General features: G+C 33.6%; 1 protein-coding gene across 1 annotated transcript in view; it reads right to left on the bottom strand.

Annotated features, from left to right (window-relative positions):
* Positions 1–1,907: 1,907 nt before the first annotated feature.
* pcm (5'-3' exoribonuclease pacman) overlaps positions 1,908–19,699 on the bottom strand; it is a 57,624-nt gene continuing 39,832 nt past the window's right edge. The window contains exon 2 of the mRNA XM_090397251.1: positions 1,908–16,332. Within this exon, the coding sequence (XP_090253377.1) occupies positions 11,295–16,325 (5,031 nt within the window). The 5' untranslated portion in view covers positions 16,326–16,332 and the 3' untranslated portion in view covers positions 1,908–11,294. The remainder of the gene's footprint in view (positions 16,333–19,699) is intronic.

Genomic DNA, 19,699 nt, shown 5'->3' with positions numbered 1-19,699 from the left:
ATAAATTTTCTTACAAATTAAATTGCAATACATTTTTGGAAAATATGTTACAAATTTCCTAAGAACGTAGTTATGGAATTAATGTACAGTGCTTACAGAAACTAAGCTGAGACATTTCAATATATTTACCCCGAATTGCGATGCAGCTCTCACAACGTCGTATCATCATTAGCACCAATTGATTCAGTTCTTGAGCGAAATTAGTCCATCTCTCCTTCAGAGAAAGGATAAGGCCTTGTTTTTGGATGGGAATTTCGAACAGCAATGCATCTCACATTGCGTCCTAAACGAGTTCTATGGGGCTGAGATCTGGGAATTGCGCTGGCCACTCGATTCGATTAATATCCTGTCTCCAGAAGTATCTCCAAGGCTCGTGTACAACGTGGTGTGGCAGTCATCCAAAAAAATGAATTCACCTACAGCACAGTGGAACAATTGAACATGTTGAAGAACTTCGTTAAAATATCGTTCATTAGTCATAGTCCCTTTTTCTAGGACTTGTAGCTCGATGCATCATTAAGCATGTCTCTCAAAACCATGATCCCAGCACCGCATAGCTATCCTTTTCAAAAACATTCTCGAGATGGTATGCAGTGCCACTTTCACGCCAGATCAAGTGCCGTCTAGAATCGGAGGAAAGGCTAAAACGACTATCATCTGTAAAGAGTACATTAACCCATTAGTTTCTTGTTCCACTTTTACACCACCACTGAAAACGTGCTCTTCGATGAGTTGGGGATAAAGAGATGAAGACTACAGTCCTTCGGGCATATGCCTACTTGTCGCAGACGTATTGTCACAATATCCATGTACTTACTTGTGCTTGAATATAGAAGACATGCAAGTTGACTTGCCGTGGTGCATCGATTACGTTCTGTTGTTATAACCAAAATCTGTCTTCATGCTCCATAGTAGAGCGAGGACGACCTCTTTCTTTGGAATCTCAGTGTGAGATCCCAAACTCTCTGGCATCAATAATTCTTCACAGCATGAAATCATCTAGACGATGCCTTTGAGTTTGCAACTTCATTCCTTCACGAAAAGAACTTGTTTCAAACAATTCGCTTAGCACTGCCTTTTGTCTTTTATCCTGTTGAGTGTTACCAGGCAAACTCTTCGCGTGCGATTCGAAAATTTGAATCTGCACCCGCTTTCTACTCGAAATCGCCACAAACTGATTCGTCTGAATTTGCGGTTGTAATGTTCAGAAATATTGTTCGTTCTTTGGATTTGGACACCAGTGTATTTGAGCCAATAACCCACGCAATTTATCTTTGCCTGATGCATTCCAGTTTTTTTTTTTTTTTTGCATGCCTTTAGATCATTTCTGCAGTTAAGATAATGCATTAATTTGAGTGTTAACTGTTTTTTCTCATCTCCTAGTGAGTTAGCATTTGTATTACGTTCTTTTGGCTTATCCCGAATGTGTTTTCAGAACTTGAGTGTTTCTTCGCATGAAAATCCAACTTATTTAAAACACCAAAGGGTTAAAAAATTTTCCATGTTATGAAGAATAAGCATTAATTTTGAAAAAAAAAAAAAATTAAAACATATATTAAAATCCAAGATAATGTAATTAAATGGAATTCATGATATCTAATTTTGCTATTCCATCAATTTTTAAAATTAAAGGGAAAAGAAATGTAAAAATGTAAGATTTTAGAACTTGCTGCTTATAAATTGAAAATCTGAAATATGAGAATACAACACTTCAAGTCAGTGTCTATGAAATTGCTTTTGCGTATAGAAACCCAAAAATTTAAACTAATAAGTCGTTGTATGACTTAAACGAATAAACTGCATTACTTAGTATATGTTAGTGTAATGAATCCTCAAAAAACTGCAACTATATAGTGATCACTAAATTATTTGTTTAGGAGGGGTTTGTACAGGAAAATGGAAACACAAGATACTTCACGGTTTATTTAGTTAAAAACAGCATACAAATCATCTCTTTCTTGAAAATTCTCAATTTCGATTATATCATTTACAATAAATCCATGTTTGGCTTTGATATTTGACACATTTGAACTAATGCACATGTATAAAGCCAATAAATTCAGTTTTATTTTTTAATCCAGACAATTTATAGGAAAAAAAACAAATAGATGAAGTTAAAAGCAAGATAAAAATACTAGTTTTGCACTATTTCAGATAATTCTGTAAGCACCTTACATCGTATTGCTAAACTAAAGGACCTGGTTTCTTCAACACAATTTTCGGCATACATATACCGTTCATTCATTCTTAACTGATTCAATCGTTAATACTTTTTCTTTTTCATACTTATTACCAATATATTTTTAAACAGAGTATTTCAAAAGTGGTTAATACACCTTTGCAGAACAGAGAATAACTCAGATGACGTACAAAAACTGAGTCAGTGTCATAATGTAATTAAACATCAATTTTTGGTCACGTAACTTTATTACCAAATAACACTAGATTGAGTGATATGTCACACCATTTTAAAATGGCGACTTTAGATGGTGCAGTGAGTACGTTGTGTGTTTTGGTTTGGAAAAAAAAAACGAAGTGTGCAACAAAGTTCACAGGAATTTCCGCACACAATAGATCGTGCGCCTACTAGGAGGTCTGCTTTATTGTGTGCGGAAATGGCACAAGAATTTTGTGGAAATAGGTTGTTCTGTGCGCCATCCAAGGTCAACGGGAAGGCCGATGCTGCTGTTATGGAAGAGGTTCGGCAAAATTTCCAGAGAAGCCCTGGAAAGTCAACCAGACGGGAGACACCGGTCAAATTGAAATTCCACATGAGACTGTGGCGTTTCACGACAGCGCTACACATTTAAGGCCCTACAAATTTACCCTCGTACATCTGAAGAAAGAAGATAAGAAGACACGCCAGGATTTCTGTACGGAAATTGTGAGTAGGATAGAACAAAATGAGGACTTTTTGGACACGATCGTTTTCAGTGACGAGTGCACGTTTCACGTAAGTGGGCAAGTAAACACTCAAAACTGCAGAATTTGAGGAAGCGAAAATCCACAAGCCATCATAGAACATGTTCGCGGCACCCAAAAAGCTACGTTTTTTGCGCCATAAGCAAGAAGTGTATGGACCCTTCTTTTTTCAGTCTACCGTTACTGGTGGGCGTATCTGGACATGCTACAAGGGTATCTAATACCACAATTAGACGACAATGACCACGACGGACGCTTACATTTCCAGCAAGATGGAGCGCCTCCTCATTACCTGACAGACGCAAGGTCGTATCTCTACACCCGTTTTCAAAGGACGGCCTGTAGCATTGCCACCGCGTTCCTCCCGACCTTACGCCGTTAGATTTTTTTCTTGTGGGACCTTGCAAAAGATCGAGTGACAACACCACTACCAGCCAATTTGGATGAGCTAAGTTCCAGAATTACTGCCGCCACCTGAAGTTACGTCAGGTACGCTCTGCCGGTTGTGGAAAGAAAGTGATTAGATGGGACGTCTGCATTATTACTGGAGGCAGTCATATCAAACTTTGTTTCGCTACATTTGCACGGTAATAAAAAGTGTTCACCTATCGGTATTTACCTTCTATCGTCATTCAAAGTTGTATATCCCCTTTTGAAACGCCCTGCATAACACACTTCAGAATATGTATTTCACGAGTTTCAGTCCATTATTTAACAAAGAAAAAAATTACAGTTATTGAAATTTTCCTATTTGTTTTATTTAAAAATATGATTTAAAATTAAAAATCCGGAAACACTTCTCGAGATTGCTAATCTACAATAGTTTTCCTTTTAAAAACGGGCTTTGAATTTCCATATTAGAGGGCCACGGGGAAACCTAAAGAAAATGTCTACACAATTTGGGCCTCTGTAGGAAACAACTACCACCGTTGAAAATTTGAAAAACATGCACACAATCACTGTATACAGAATCAGATCTGTACTCATGACAAACTAGAACAAATGCATGGGCCTTACTAAAATCCAGCAACCAGAGCCACCTTTGTTCAAAGTTATATTTCAGCGCCCCCATAAAATAGAATTTGTAAATTAAAATGAAAATTTTAATGAAATGCTGCCCCTCCTGATTAGGTGCCTTTGTGTGAGGAGCACAACCTGCACACCCACATAGGGAGGCCCTGCCAGCAACAAAAGGTTTAAAAGTTAGTCAAATTAATATACCTACAAGCAATCTCTCGATTATTTAGCTGGATTGGGAAATCAATTTGCTGATTAGTTAACTGAAGCTCAGGATGACTGAAAATGATCACTACATTTGAATATGAAACAGCATATAATGAAAGAAATGGCTGAATGGAAGTTTAACCAGAAGCTATTCTTTCCTTATTTAAACAAGGGAACCAAAAATACATTGCTGGTTTATTTAGTATTTATTTATTTGCTGGTTTATTTAGAAAGCTGCACTCCAGGAGCAATGCAATATCACAACTAAGAATCTAACTGAAAAGAGATTTTATATATATATAAATTATATAAATAAATTAAAGTAAGCTCTTAATGTAATTCAAAATCACAACCTTTTGGAATATTTAATTAATCCAACATTTCAATTTGGATTAAGACAATGTAAGAGGGCCTGAAAATGGCTCTTGTGAATTTCAACACCATGCTGGACTGATCCAGAAGTATGACATTTGATGCAGTGAACATAGCTTTGGTGTTCACAGCAATCCATTTCTTGATAAATGTGGCCACCCAAAATCTGCTACACAATGAGATACACATGAAAAAAACTTGAGTCTGTTGAAAAGTTGGTAGGCTGTTAAGTAATCCAAAATATTTGATACCACCTCACAACAAAATTTCATCCAATAGCATACAAGACAGAAACTGTCTGAAAGTTACCCAAGAATCAGATTATTATGTGCCATCTTTACTTACTGTCCATATCGAATGATGTATTTTCCCTTTTCTTGCTATATCTGGCATTTCAGAACAATTTCCTAAAATCATCAGGAGGTTTCATTTATCTACTTGTTCAACAATGTCTAGTATCCTCCCCCTCCCCACACACCAAAGACAAACTGTCCCCCCCCAACGTATATCAAGTGCCATGCAAGCATAACCTTCTATATATTGATCAAGAGATGAGGACTGATGAATAGCAAAGCTACATTTGTTGCATTGACCTATCAATTCAGACTAGACTGGTATAGTGCTAAGTTGGCACAGAACACAGAATTCTTCGGAACAACACAAATTAATTCATAAAAGCAATTTCAGACAAAACTAGTTATTCATATGGCTAATACTCATGTTATTGTTGTTTAATGAAGATACACACATCTAAAAGTAATAAATAACTAACTAAAGTTATTTAGATATTTATATTATAAGCCAACATTTCTCCCCGTCACCATGTATGCAGGCACACCAGCAAGAGGGCAAACAAAGACTGATTTCAAAAGGCTAAATATCATGGAATAACAAGTAATAAGTACAGAAGATGACTGGTTAAAATACATTTGAAACAACCAGTGATTTCAAGTTATTTAACTTCAAATAACTAAATCTTAAATTAACCAACTCTTCTTGAATAGATTATTGTGCCAACTGACTTAGGGTACAGTACCATGCAGTAGTAGTAGTACCTTCAGTACTACTTACCCTTCAATTTACCAATGAGTGTCTGCTCATTGGATAATCGTCTTCCTGTGGTGGTTGGATAATGATATGTACTAAGAATTAAGATGAATGGCACATGGAAAAGAAGTTGTGGAAGAAGTCTAAGATGACAGCTGCTGATCAGAAGCATGAAGAGAGATAAGATGCTGAAAAGTTACAAGCATGACAAAGAAAGAGAAAACATGGATGCAATTGGTCAATTTTCATTACATAGTGAGCAGGAAAATAATGTAGTGGAATCAACACTTTCTCAAGGTGTTTACGTAAATGAAGTGAAGGTATAAGAGCAGGCTCGATGTTAATAAGACTGTGCGTGGTGGTGTGTGCATTGGGGGGGGGGGGGGATGTTATTATGAAATATTTTTGTATCATTTAGGATGTTGCCTAAACATACTGAATGATACAAAAATGTGGATCTTGACCTGGATGTTTAATAAGACCTTTGCAACAAAATAAGTGGGAGGAAGGCAAAATAGCATTACTGCACAAACATGGTGGCAGAAAAAGTTTCCAAATACACAATAAAGAAGAGGCCTATTTCTGAAGTAGTAGCTGGAGAAGTTGATTAGATTGGTGGTTAATATACACTGTAATTTGTGAATATCAGCATATTTGTGAATCTAATCCACAGAAGAGTGTACAGAAACTTATTGTACATTAGTAATCATGGATGGGGCATGGGTTGGATAATCTGGAGATAGCACATAACTTCACGTCACTTCTGGTCTCTAATTAACAGAGTAGTGGTCTCACATCAGGTAATAAAATCCATCTATAACCTAAAGACATATACAAACAACCATACTCATGGTCAGTGGCACACTCAGGATTTAATCTTGGAGGAGGCCTGAGCACTCAAGATTTAATCTTTTTTTTGGAGGGGGGGGGGGATCTGACTGAGCATCTGCAGTGATTACCAATACATGATACCCGTGATCTCCTCTGGCCCGGATCGGGCAAACGAAGTACTGCTGAGCACTACTTCGTTCACAGTGGCCAGGATTCCAGCACTATAGGGTATTCCTACCTTATGTGACCACTAATTCATAAGTAGCATAGAAATAGAAGACACGACACAACGTAAATTTAAAAAAAAAAATTAATTTTAATCAGGGAAAGATTTTTAGAAATTTTTCTGGTGTTTTTTCCTTTTTGTTTTGGAGGGGGAGCCAGGGCCCCTTGGCCCCCTCCTTGGGTGCACCAATGCTCATGGTGAGATTCATACCCACAACCTGCTGGTTTGAAAGCGCCAACCAAGCAAGGAGATGTTTAATTTAGAAATGTTATGAGAGATTTAGCATTTTATGCAAAGACAAATTACTACAAAAGGAGATACAGTGTGGTATTTCTGAACTTGAGGGAAACAAATGGATAATACATAATGAGAGGGAAAGAAGACTGACCTGAAATTGCCTAGACAGACTGTTTGCCAGAAACTCAATTTGGGTGCACTTATCTCCCTTCACTCTCTCTTTTCTGGGACACAAACTACGATTTACTACAAACAAAATCTATACTATTGAGTTTGGTGTTTGAACTGCAACTATTATTCATGTTATTTGTTAATGATATTGTGACTTGAAAGGTAATATTCAGCTGTTTGCTGATACTACAGAGTTGAAGAGAGGTATAAAGGCTGATGTTATGCCCATTCAGATAATTTTAAATATGCTGGCAATGTAGACATAATGAATTGGGTTACATTTTAATGTTGTTAATGCAAAAGGTGTACTGGTGGAGTTATGCTATAGGAGGTGGATGAGATACAGCATCTGGAGAGCTGACCATCAATAAGAAATTGAAGTTCAGAGGATCAACACGTTGCTACAGAAAGTGGAAATAAGGAAGATATTCCATTATATAAGGTATTGATAAGAATCTGCATCATCTGAACATCTATCTAAAAATTTGACATCTGTGGTGAAGAGGGAATTGCTGGAAAGGGGGAAGGAGTCCAGACACAAGCAACTAAGACAATAGGACTCCTAATTATAGTTGACTCTTACTAGAGCAAACTCCAAGAAACCACAGGAATAGTTGATTATAATAGATGGTTTGCTGTAGTGTTGCCTTTAGGGTAGATTTGATCAAGACTGTTTGGTATTTTGCAGTTCCAGGTGGAGGAGAAATTATATACATTTAAGTTGATGAGAAAGTTTTTAACATATTGATACAGGAAAGAATTATTCAGAGTAGGAGAGAAGAAGGAAAGGAATGAGAGGGTTATTCATGTGAGGTGTAAAAATGTGATGAGCAAATAGAATGCTGAGAATGAGCAGATTTTGAACATTAAGAATGGTAGGAGAACATAATGCATAGAATTATACTGTAAGTTTAGAAAATTAATAAATTTAAGACGCAATATATGACAGATATATTACTGGTTAAACCTGCCAAGATGAATCTTGTCTTCTAATTCCATGGAGGTCTAGTACAAGTTTACTTCTTATTAATAAGTAAACCCACCCCAAAGAATGCTGATTAGATTAAGTTTGAAAGAATTTTCAGGTAAAAAAAAAAAAAATCAGCCTTGGCAATTAAATAAATTAACTTCTAAAATGTGTATTTACTTAATATTTCCATTCTCTTCTATACACAATAGTATAAGATAATATATATTACAAATATGAAAATGTGATATACTTAACTCATTACCTAAGCATATTGAGCAAAAAAGAAAAAAAAACTTGAAACGGTCATATTATAATTTAATACTTTAAAATGGTGACAGAATGCATGCTTTGAATCTGGAAAAAAAAAAGCCACACTATTTTTTCAGCATGTACATAGTATACAAAAAGCCAGTGCCATTTACTTTGTCTTTAAATACAAAAGAGACAAATGTAGATTAAATGAAGAGTACATCACAGGGCAGAAAATTACTTATATGACCTATGAACAGACGACTGAATAGACTCATATAACAATTATTCACTGCTTTTATGCAAGCAATTACAAATGAACTGCTTATTATACTAATATACACCTATAAGCTTATAAAAAGTTCAGTGAAATAAGAAAGAGGATAAAGCAGGATTTAAGGCATGTTTGATTAAATGAACATCCCAATCATGAGGTTACTTTATTTCTTCCCTCATTCCTTAAAAAAATTCATCAGTTACAACTAATCAAATGTAATATGGAACAATGTTCCATACAACTAATTAAATCTAGTAGAGGATGTATACTGACCTAACAGCAATACATTTATTGAAAAAAAATATTCCATATTACTATTAAATGTACAGCATTTATAAATAATTATAATAATATGCTATCCCCAACTTTTATGCATATATTTTATTTTATTTTTTCCAATGCAGTAAGTCTGATACTTCAATATACAGAGATGTTCATTTAAAAAAGAAGTACTTCAAACATCCATCACATTCCTGAAAAATTGCTTTCTGCTTAACCAAGAAATAGACAAATTTCTTCCAATCACATCAGGGATTTTAAAACCTTTAATTAACCAATTGAACTAATTTCCATTTACTGATTCAATCTTATTTTGCTTTCACACATCAGAAGCTATATATTCATCACAAATTAAATTTTATTCCCAAACTAACTTAACTGTTTTAATGGGAAATCTATTGTAATTATTTTGTTAACTAAATTAACAAAACTGTTCAGATTCTAATTCATATACAAAATTCATAATCACAGATAATCATACTCTATGAATAACAACAGTAAAATAAATATGTTATAAGCAATAAGAACAACTTTGATTTTACTTATCTGCTGAATTTCAATGGACATTTTTGATGTTATTTCTCTTAATAGCAAGGATAGTTATAGTAAGGCAACAAAATGCATCTTTTCACTGATTACAACAGAGCATATGACTTTAGGATTAATTACCATGATCAAAGCAACTAAGGCTATGAATCCAGCATATTATGGCTGTTAACTGCATGTGCTCAAACTTGTACCTATTATGCAAAAAGAAAAACTCCAAGTTTGCACATGGAAAAATTCGGTAACTTCCTATGAGATCAATTAAAAGGCCTACAAAGGTTTTTTCCTCAACAGGATTCAAACAAGTATGAGCAAATGTTATGTCTTCATAAAACAGCTATTTCTGAACATAGTAGAATGTGAGGAGACATACAAAAGTTGAGGAAATCAGTGAAGGATGGAGAAGAGTTTGGAAGTGATTTCTGATTTCACAGGTGTTTGTGGCTGGTTGTTTAAATGCATTTAAAGACTGAGTATGATATTTATTTGAATATGTTGGTTGTCTCCTGCAATATGGCCTTCACAGTGGCCATGTTAATTATTCATAAATTATGCACACAAAATGCAATGAGAATAAATACAGTTAATCAAAATCATTCTCATTATTTCAGTGCATGGAAGGAACCATCTGCACATAATATAATGTAAATAATATAACGTAATAGTGATTCTCAAATTATCGTTCATTCACTATAAAACAAATATATAGACAGCAAAAAAAAAAAAAAGCATAAACAAATGATTTTCCAAGCAGATCAAGCCACCTAATATTTTAATGAAATCTTGATTTTATAACCTTGTTATTACCAACCGAGATAAAGATCCAAGGAATATACAGCAGATAAATGTGTGTGTGTGTTCACATATGCATATGCATACAGTCCTTTCTTGCATTAACAATGAAATTTTTCCTATGATAATGTATTGATGTCCTTTCTCCAATTTTTGACTCTAATAACTTTAACTAACAATCTAAAACAATTTTTTTAAACAAGTTTAAAAAAAAAAAAAAAAAAAAAACTCCAGTTGTTCACAGTCTAATTAAACCTTGATTAGACTGGTTACGGTTTAATAATACAAATAACTATGCTTTGTGGGATTACCTTGGCAGATAAGCTGTATAATAAAAAGTTTCAGATAAAACTGCTATTTATCACATTTTACCTAAATTCATAAGGGCATAAAATAAAATCCAAAAAGTATGCTATTCATACCACACCCATTTACAATTACATGTTCATCTGAAAAGTTTGGAAACTGACTAAGGACAGCACACAAGCAAAATCAACAGTTACTGTAATTTAGTATGAAAAACAGTATTTAGATTATCCTTAAATTATTTGGAATTGTCCAAAATTTTAAAAGATGTGTATCTGCATATATATATATTTTTTTTTTGGCAGTATACATGCACAAATTCCACTAAACTCAACATACAAACATTTAAAACAAACCATTTTTTTTTATAATGAAACAAGGTAAAAGCATTTAGATATTAATAAAAAAAAAACTGACTTCACTATTAAAGCTTATATAGTTTGACCTATATAATGTTCAAGTGCAACATTCAAGTCTACATGGATTTCAATTTTGATACTATAAAATACAAAAAGTAGATTAATTACTTTTAATATCTATTTATCCTTTTATGCCAATATGAAATCTTTAAGAAAGACATCTGCAAGAAGACATATTTCTTCAAACAAAATAAGAATTATGGCTTGCAAAATTTGGAAACTGTTCTGCACATAGATCAATAGGATATATGAGCAATTTTGAACAAATGATATATGAGCCAATATGAACAATCAATAGGATATATGATGCATTTTCAGACTCCATCAAATTATGACAAGGTTTCCACATATTTAAGCAATAACAGTTATTCACAATTAGTCAACCTAAATAACATTTTTTTTTCTTATATACAGATTACCAATACATTATGGGATATTATCAAATTTAACTGCTAATCTGGATTTTCTTCGACTCTTTTTTGAAGGTGTGTCTTTCTTTGAAATCTTTGCATCAGTTTCAAGGTTTATTTGTGCTTCAGCAACTGTTTGCTTCTGCTCTAATTTAGGAAAATCACTAAGATCTGCAACATCAAATTGCTGTTCATGTTTAGAATGTTTTGAAAGTGAGTTACATTCCAACATGTTACGTGATCCACCTTTTTCCCATTTGGCATTTGTATTTTTTGTAACCTGGAGTGGAATAAACTGACGAAGATCTGAATTTCTGTTTATTTCTCTGCCACCAGAACTTAACATATCATGATTTGTAGATTTTTCCTTTAACATACTTTGTGAAGAATTCAAATTCTGAGAAAAGGATTCTTTTACTTCTTTAAATGCACTAGGTTCAGAGAATTTATCCGCCTCACAATACTCTCTGTTGTTTTTGCTTTTAAAACTTGTAAAATCCTGTGAAGAAACATTTCTATCTGTTGTTAGAAACTTCTTATTATATATTACAAAAGATTCAGGAATATGTGCAACATAGTCAGAACAGGGTAAAGGATGACGTAAAACACTAAAGTTATCTGAATGCATATCGCTTCTTGGTGTGAACTGCACTGGTGGGATGGATGGACGGACAGCATAATTAGATGTATGATGGTGGTGAGGAGGTCTTCCACCAGCAAATGAAAGATGATTAAATGGAGGACGTATGTTACTATTAAAAGGTATACCTTGCCAGTGTGGATTTGTAGCTTTAAAATAAATAAGAGCTCGCTCAGCAGCACTTTCTGAGGCTTCTTGTCGAGTTGTTGATGGATTACTGTTGAACTTCTTGCCATTTGGCAAAACCACTTCGGCTAGTTGCAGTTGCATTGGACCTGTTGTTGAATAATTGTATACTGGAACTGCACCACAAGTAGTGTTATTGACCAACTTCATTAATTCTGTTACATAGTTTGTTTTCATTGGGTATCTAATGGCATTATGATCTACAGAACGAGAAGAATTAACCAAATTCTGTTTCAAAGGTCTGTACTCTTTATGCATTCCAACTGGACGTTTTGCAATAGCTTCTGCTGCATTCTGAAACAATTCTTCCACAGATACTTGACGACCATAAAGATTAGAACTAGTGGAAGTCTGGGTAACTGGTGGTGCAGAATGAACAGGTGTTTTTTGTTTAAGTTCTTCCCAAGAAGCCTGAAAATCAGTATCTTGTTTATCAGTTTCTTGATTTTTCTGACTGTGCTTATAATTAGAATTGGTAAATTTTATTTTAGGTGTAATAAATTCCCCAGCATCTGACTTTTCACCATCCTTATGAGAGACACGATGTGAACCATCTAAATTATCTGATGGAAAATTTCTGTCCTTGTTATACAGTATATTTTTCTGCTGAGAAGGAAATGCCTGCATTCTTGGTGGCTTACACAAGAATTTTTGATGGGAAGAATTTCCTCCAAAATAGTTTAAATTGTCTTTATTTTGTACATCATCACCATGTTGGGAACTAGAGGTATTTTTCTTTGAACCATGCATTCGTTCTCCATGTGAAATATTAATTAGTGATGAAGAAGATACACGATATCCACGAGATGATGAACACTGAACTGAAAGACCACCTGAAAATTCTTTATCAAAAAGAACACTGTAAACAGAATCAGATTCTTTCTCAGCTCTTAAAATTCCAATGACAGTTCCCCTAAATCCCAAAGGCACAGGTGATGTAGTTCGTACATTGACAACTCTGTCAAATAATGTATATTCAGTGGTACTATCAGGAAGACAACTTCCATAAATTGCATAGGGACTATATAGCAGATGAGGTTTCACATGCATCAATGCATACTTTCTGTTACTCTTACGGTCACTTTTATTTAATTCATCTACAGTTTGCTCTATTTCTTTCACTATTCCTTCATCTAATATTTCAGCTCCACATGACTGTCGGCTTATGGCCATACAAGGTTGCAATTTCAACCATGTTGTTACTTCATGTATAATGTGTTTTCCATTTCCCTCTGGAAAAAGATCTTCCAAATATACAACTCTTTTCTCAATTAACTGTGGCAGTCTATCAAAAAGAATGGGAAATTTTTTTATATATTCATCTAGAATTTCCTGGGCTTTTTTTGAATAAGCCCATGACCCATTTTCATTTTTCTTTGAATAGCCAGGTACTTCCTCATTCTTCTGATTGAATTTCAAGTTTAATCCTATGTTAACATGATTTGGTTTCATACTCTCTTTAGGGCTAGTATCAACAAACAATGTGCCAGTAATCCGTGAAATAAGATGGCTTGAGACACCCAAATGCTGGCCAATCAAAAAACCAGGCATGTAATTGTCAGAAGCATAAAATTTCTGCTTTGCTATAACTTCAGATAAACTTGGTTCAGATGGAGTGTGAAATTTTATATATAAACGCCCCTTATTAGAATGAGGTTTAGCTTCTATAATTTCTCCCATGCAACCATAATATGGATGACTTAGCATAAAGCACACAGAACCTACAGCATATAACTCCTCCACAGTTTTATATTCCTTTATAACAGGAGCACTGACAGTTATATCTTTAACAGTTACCTGCAATGCACAGGGAACAGGCGCAGAACTCCACTGTTTTTGCAATACTACTTTACCATCAATATCACAAGTGTATTTCCTACCAGTAAGAAGTTTTGCATAAACTAGAATGCTTATTTCACCAGTATATATACCAAATCGATTATAATAACGCTCCTTGAAAGATAGAGCTTGTTTATTCCACACATCAGCCTCATCATTTGTTAACATTTTTTCTGTAATTTTTATATCACTAGTTCCTTGTTTATCAACAGATATGCTATAATCAGTATGCCCATCAGACACTGCAACAACAAATGCTTCATTTAAATGAGGCCATTCAACATAAATGCACTGTCCAACCAACTTTTTTGCAGTATTTATATCTTTCTGTATTGGTTCTTGTATAGTTAACATCATATTCTCACCTTGACTAATTGCCTGAAATACTTTCACTTCTTCATTTCTTAATTCTGCTGTATGCTTGATGTGTTTCAATGTAGGAAACCCAGGAAAATACACATCTTGTTTCACTCCTTCACACAAACCCTTTTTAATCTGGTGTGTAAGTAATCGAAATCTGTCTTGTTGAATTTCTTCACAATATGCATATCTGTTTTCTATATCAGGAAAACAATATGGAGGTGGTGCTTTGTAGAGACCCAAAGATTTATTAGAATAAGTATACAACAAGTGTGGCCCATGTTTATTGCGAGATTTTTCTTCAGTGATTAATTTACTATCTGCATCTAATGCACATTCCAACAATAAGTCCTCATTTATGAATGGTATAAGAACTACTGCTTCCCATTCTTGTCTTTTTCCATTCAAATCTGTCATAAATTCAGTTGGATAATACCTTTTAAGTGGAGAACTTTCATCACACATAAGTTTCTGATAAGATTCTGGAAGTAGCTGCTTACTTGCTGCAGGTAAAACAGCAAGCAACTGTTGAAAAGGAAGAAAAGGTTTTCCTTTCTCAAAGTAAAATTTTAGTTCTTTGAAGTCTTTCACATCTGAAATATATGGGGCATAATGGTGAGGATAAAACCAACTCCAAGATATTACACCATTATAATAATAATGAAGATTCCATTGAATAGCTGTTATATAACAGTATGCTTGTTCTTGAAGCACTTCAGGAGTAACATTCTTATAATCGAGTTTATCCATGTAATAATGCCTTTTGTGCTGTATAAATTCAAATGCACTAAGTTCATCACTATCACTTTCATCAGAACTAAACTGTTCTTCAGAAATCTGATTCTGTTTATCATCAATTATCAAAGTTTCAAAAACACGACCGAGCTCGTGTTTTTCATTCCCTTTGTTTTCCTTCCATTTTGGTTCAGTATTACTTTCTAAACATTTGAAATTGGGATTAAATTCATTGAAACTATCATAGTCCAGCTGGGAAAGGTAATTAACATATTTTTCAAACCTCTCCAAATTCAAATATCCGCTCTCATTTATATATCCTTTTAAAGTAGGTAGGACTTCAATATATGCCTTATACAATTTTGGAAGTGCATTACAGTGTATGTGAAATTGTGGCAAGTGTGGAATAAAATCATTTCCTACAAGAAAGCCCATAAGCACCCAATCATCTATAATTTTCTCTAACTCATAATTAAATGAAAGTTTTGATTTTAATGAAGAGAATTCAAAATCAAGATATTCCCTCATAAGAGACAAATGCAAGAGATGAAATGTAGTTTCTTCAGGTACAGCAGACTTTTTCTGATTTCTCCTACCAAACTGCACCTCTTCTCTAAGAAGAGAAAAATGAGGTTCATGAGAACATAATCCTAGCATAATCAAATCAGCATCTAGACCATAAAGACAATGTCTTGTATTAGAATCATAATCTAATTGTGATTTCTCATATCTAATAAAATCCATAATTTTATGCTCACCTTCTCCAGGTGTTTCATGACCAGATAAATAAACTCTAATATCCTGCCACATTTTATCTGTTGAGATCTTCATTATAACAAAATACTTTAACTGTTCATGTAAACGTGCCATAAACTGAGTACCTGGTGTAATACAGTTTGAATCAAACCTTGCTTCTGTTGGAAGTTTCTCCCCTCTACTTAATGCAAGTTTTTCAAGTTCTTCTGCATCTTTGGCTGATCTGAATCTCCTTCCTCTCTGCTGGTTCATTTTTGCACGAGGAGCAACACCATCAACTGCCATAAAAAACACTTTTCTTGGCTTGATCATTCGAAATAAAAAGTCAATATAATGTAAAATATCTTTGAATATTTTATCTTCTGAAATCCTAAAGTGAGGATCATCATCATTAGGATGAGAACACAAATGAATAATGCCATTCATATCCAAATAGAGGTTATCAAATTCAGGAATATCATACTCTTTTACTATCTCACTAAGGCAAGGATATCGTTCACTTATCCAGCGATAAAACTTTGGCACACCCATGATAAAGCTGGAAAAAAAAAAAGAAAAGTGTTCTTAATAAAAACAAATACACATTATTAAAAACTAAAATATCTCCATTTATTATCATCATCACAGGAAATTCACCTTAATGCCACAATGGTGTTGTACTGAAACTATTGCACAATCCTTGCACTCGCCACACATTCCTATAATGTGTGGCGAGTGCAGGGATTGTGGTGAATGATGTTCCCAAAATTCCTGCTTTGCCATTTGAAAAATCACCCAAACATTTTATTATTAATGGTGATCTCAAACATGAGAGACTGCCCTAATAAATTGGTAGTATAGACAGGTGGAAATAAGAACTTGCTAGCACCTCAGATTAAAAAGCAGGAAATACATAAGAAATTTATACCTTCTATTTTTTGGGGAGTGGAGGTTGGAGAGGGGGAACAAAAAATACATTACTGTTTCATGTGTACAGAGTTAATCTGTATAAGAGACAAACTAGTACTGCACATATTAACATATGCAGAAGAAAGTGAAAGAATTATCGGTGCCAATTCTGATGAATGGTAAACTGGAGAAAATGTATAAAACAAAACAACTGTGTGAAAGAGAATGGAGTGACTAACAAAAGACAGCTCATCCATTAAGAGCAGTTAGGTTAATGAATTTAAGTGCTCTTTTCTATACCATGTTAACAATTAAGATGCTCTTAAGATAACTATCCCAGACATAATGAGAGTATTAAATGGTTGCATGGATTTGATTCGCATAGGATTAACAGCTGTTCAGAGGACCAAATGAGAAAATCCAATTTCATGGATGCTGAAGAGGCAGTAACTGTAACAAGATTAGAATAACAAAAACTGAAGATTAAAATTATCCCTAGAAGAGAAATAATTCTATAGATTTATCAAATGTAAGAGAAGAAGAAAAGTTTTAATAACAATTCCATAATGCCATTTCATTCAGCATAAAGTTAAAACAGCACTCTCATAGTTGTCAAACCGTCTGTCAACCCTTCTCTCTGCATTTAAAGGAAATTATTCTTCTTCTTTCATTAAAAATTCAGAAGAATAAAAATATCAAGATTATCTTTACAACCCACCAGTTCAAATGCAGTTTCACTATTCATAAACATTCTGCTAGCTGATGGCATGATTTTCCTACTGATATTGTAAATTACTCGAATTTGTCATAAATTCAGGTTACTTTTGTTGTCAAAATAAACTTTATAAAACAGATAGAAGGAAATGCAAAGGAGTTTCCTAATTCCCCCATTCTAATAAATTTTATGGAACAATTTGAACATATTCAACAGTTTTTCTCCTTAGCCATTTATTTGATATAGATACGATGATGTTTTTGATGTATGGAACTGTTCCTTCTCCAGACTTCATGAATGTCTTACGAAAACTAACTCAGTAAACTCAAGAATTAAATTTACATTTGAAGTAGAAGATAGCAAATATCTCCTTTCCCAGACATTTTCATTTTCCTCATTCTCGAGTTGTGAGGCCCACATTCACCATCCAAACAACTCAACAACATTATTTTTTCTAATGTGTCATTTTGTTACTTGATAATAATTTTATCATTACTTTATTTCCCCTTACTTTTGATAATACTCAGATCTCTAGGCAGGATCAGTTTTCTTGGGATGACTTATATCTCTAACCTTTCCAGTGCAAACAAATTGCATTCACAACGTATTCAGTTAAAAAAAAAAAAAAAAAAAAGGGTCCCTTTCCAACTCAAAAACAGTAAATCTCACTACTACATCTGCTAACATTATATAAATTCCAATCTAACCAATCACAGAATACTGCTAATAAATACCATCCTCAGAAATATGGTGTATAGCGGGGTTGTCAACTAATGTTTGCATAAGATCTACATTGTCCATACAGATATACCTGCAATCTACCTTTTTCAAAATTGGAGTATAAGGTATAAGATTTCTAATTTATGTTTACACAAAGAAAAAATTATCGTAATATTATTTATCATTACAACATATTATTATCATTACAATATATTATAATTTTTTTAAATAACGAAACCTGTGGTGCAATCATAATTAAAAGAAACACACGTATTAACCACAGTGAAAATTATTTAATTGTAAATATTTCAACCTAAGTATCTTAGGACATCATCAGTACAGTAGTTTAAAACAATAATAGGAATAACATACAGTTAGGGCGCATGATTATTACAATAGAATCTCATTAAACGTGCGTAACGTGTTTTAACTTTATGTAACTTAAGCTACTTCAAAACGAAGTCTGTTGGCTTCGATGTTTCTTTCTATATTATGTATGAAGTCTAAATATGGGAAACGTATTATTATCATTACAATATATTATTATAATTTTTTTAAATAACGAAACCTGTGGTGCAATCATAATTAAAAGAAACACACGTATTAACCAGTGAAAATTATTTAATTGTAAATATTTCAACCTAAGCATCTTAGGACATCATCAGTACAGTAGTTTAAAACAATAATAGGAAGAACATACAGTTAGGGCGCATGCTTATTACAATAGAATCTCATTAAACGTGCGTAACGTGTTTTAACTTTACGTAACTTAAGCTACTTCAAAACTAAGTCTGTTGGCTTCAATGTTTCTTTCTATATTATGTATGAAGTCTAAATATAGGAAACATTTCGGTGAAATCGCAAATTTATGGCCTCTTGCTAGAACATTTAATTCATCTTTTGTTAGTGGACGGTTAGATAAATTGACTATTTATCTTTTGAAATATTTACAATTAAATAATTTTCACTGTGGTTAATACGTGTGTTTCTTTTAATTATTATTATAATTATCGTAATATTAATTAGTTATAATGCTTAAAAGAATATTGCAGTTTTTTACCACACTGATTAAAATAAACATTTCATTTTGAACTTCCTGATGAACCAGCATTACTTATTCTACACTGCAACGAGTTCACAATTTTTGCGTAATTTGGTGTGTAATTAGTCAATGCATTTCTCAAACATGACTCCAAATGCTCGCATGTTAATGTGGTACAATATTTTGACTTAATAATGTTCATTTGTGAAAATGCCGATTCGCACAAGTATGTCGAACTAAAACATGCATAAATATTTCCACACATTTTCTTAAGTTGGGATACTTGCATTCCGGTAAATATTTCCAAAATCTCTCTTCGTGTGCCCTTGCTTTGATGTAGACATCATTTCTTATTGTTATTATTTCTTCTTCTAGCATAACAATAAGCATATCAAAAATAGAAGGAAGGTTTCCTGCTATTATTTCTGGCTTTACGTTGGTATCAAATGGAAAACTCACGAAAAGAATTATATTCTCAAGTTTCTTGAAATCCTGAAAGCGGTCGTCAAATTCTGCAATTACTTTAGGAATTTTACCAAT

This window comes from Typopeltis vanoorti, chromosome 8, assembly GCF_054136105.1.
Source record: "Typopeltis vanoorti isolate ZY-2024b chromosome 8, IOZ_Tvanoo_1.0, whole genome shotgun sequence".
NCBI classification, from domain to species: domain Eukaryota; kingdom Metazoa; phylum Arthropoda; class Arachnida; order Uropygi; family Thelyphonidae; genus Typopeltis; species Typopeltis vanoorti.
The sequence above is the reverse complement of the archived record's forward strand: the minus strand, read 5'-3'. Positions and strand labels throughout refer to the sequence as shown.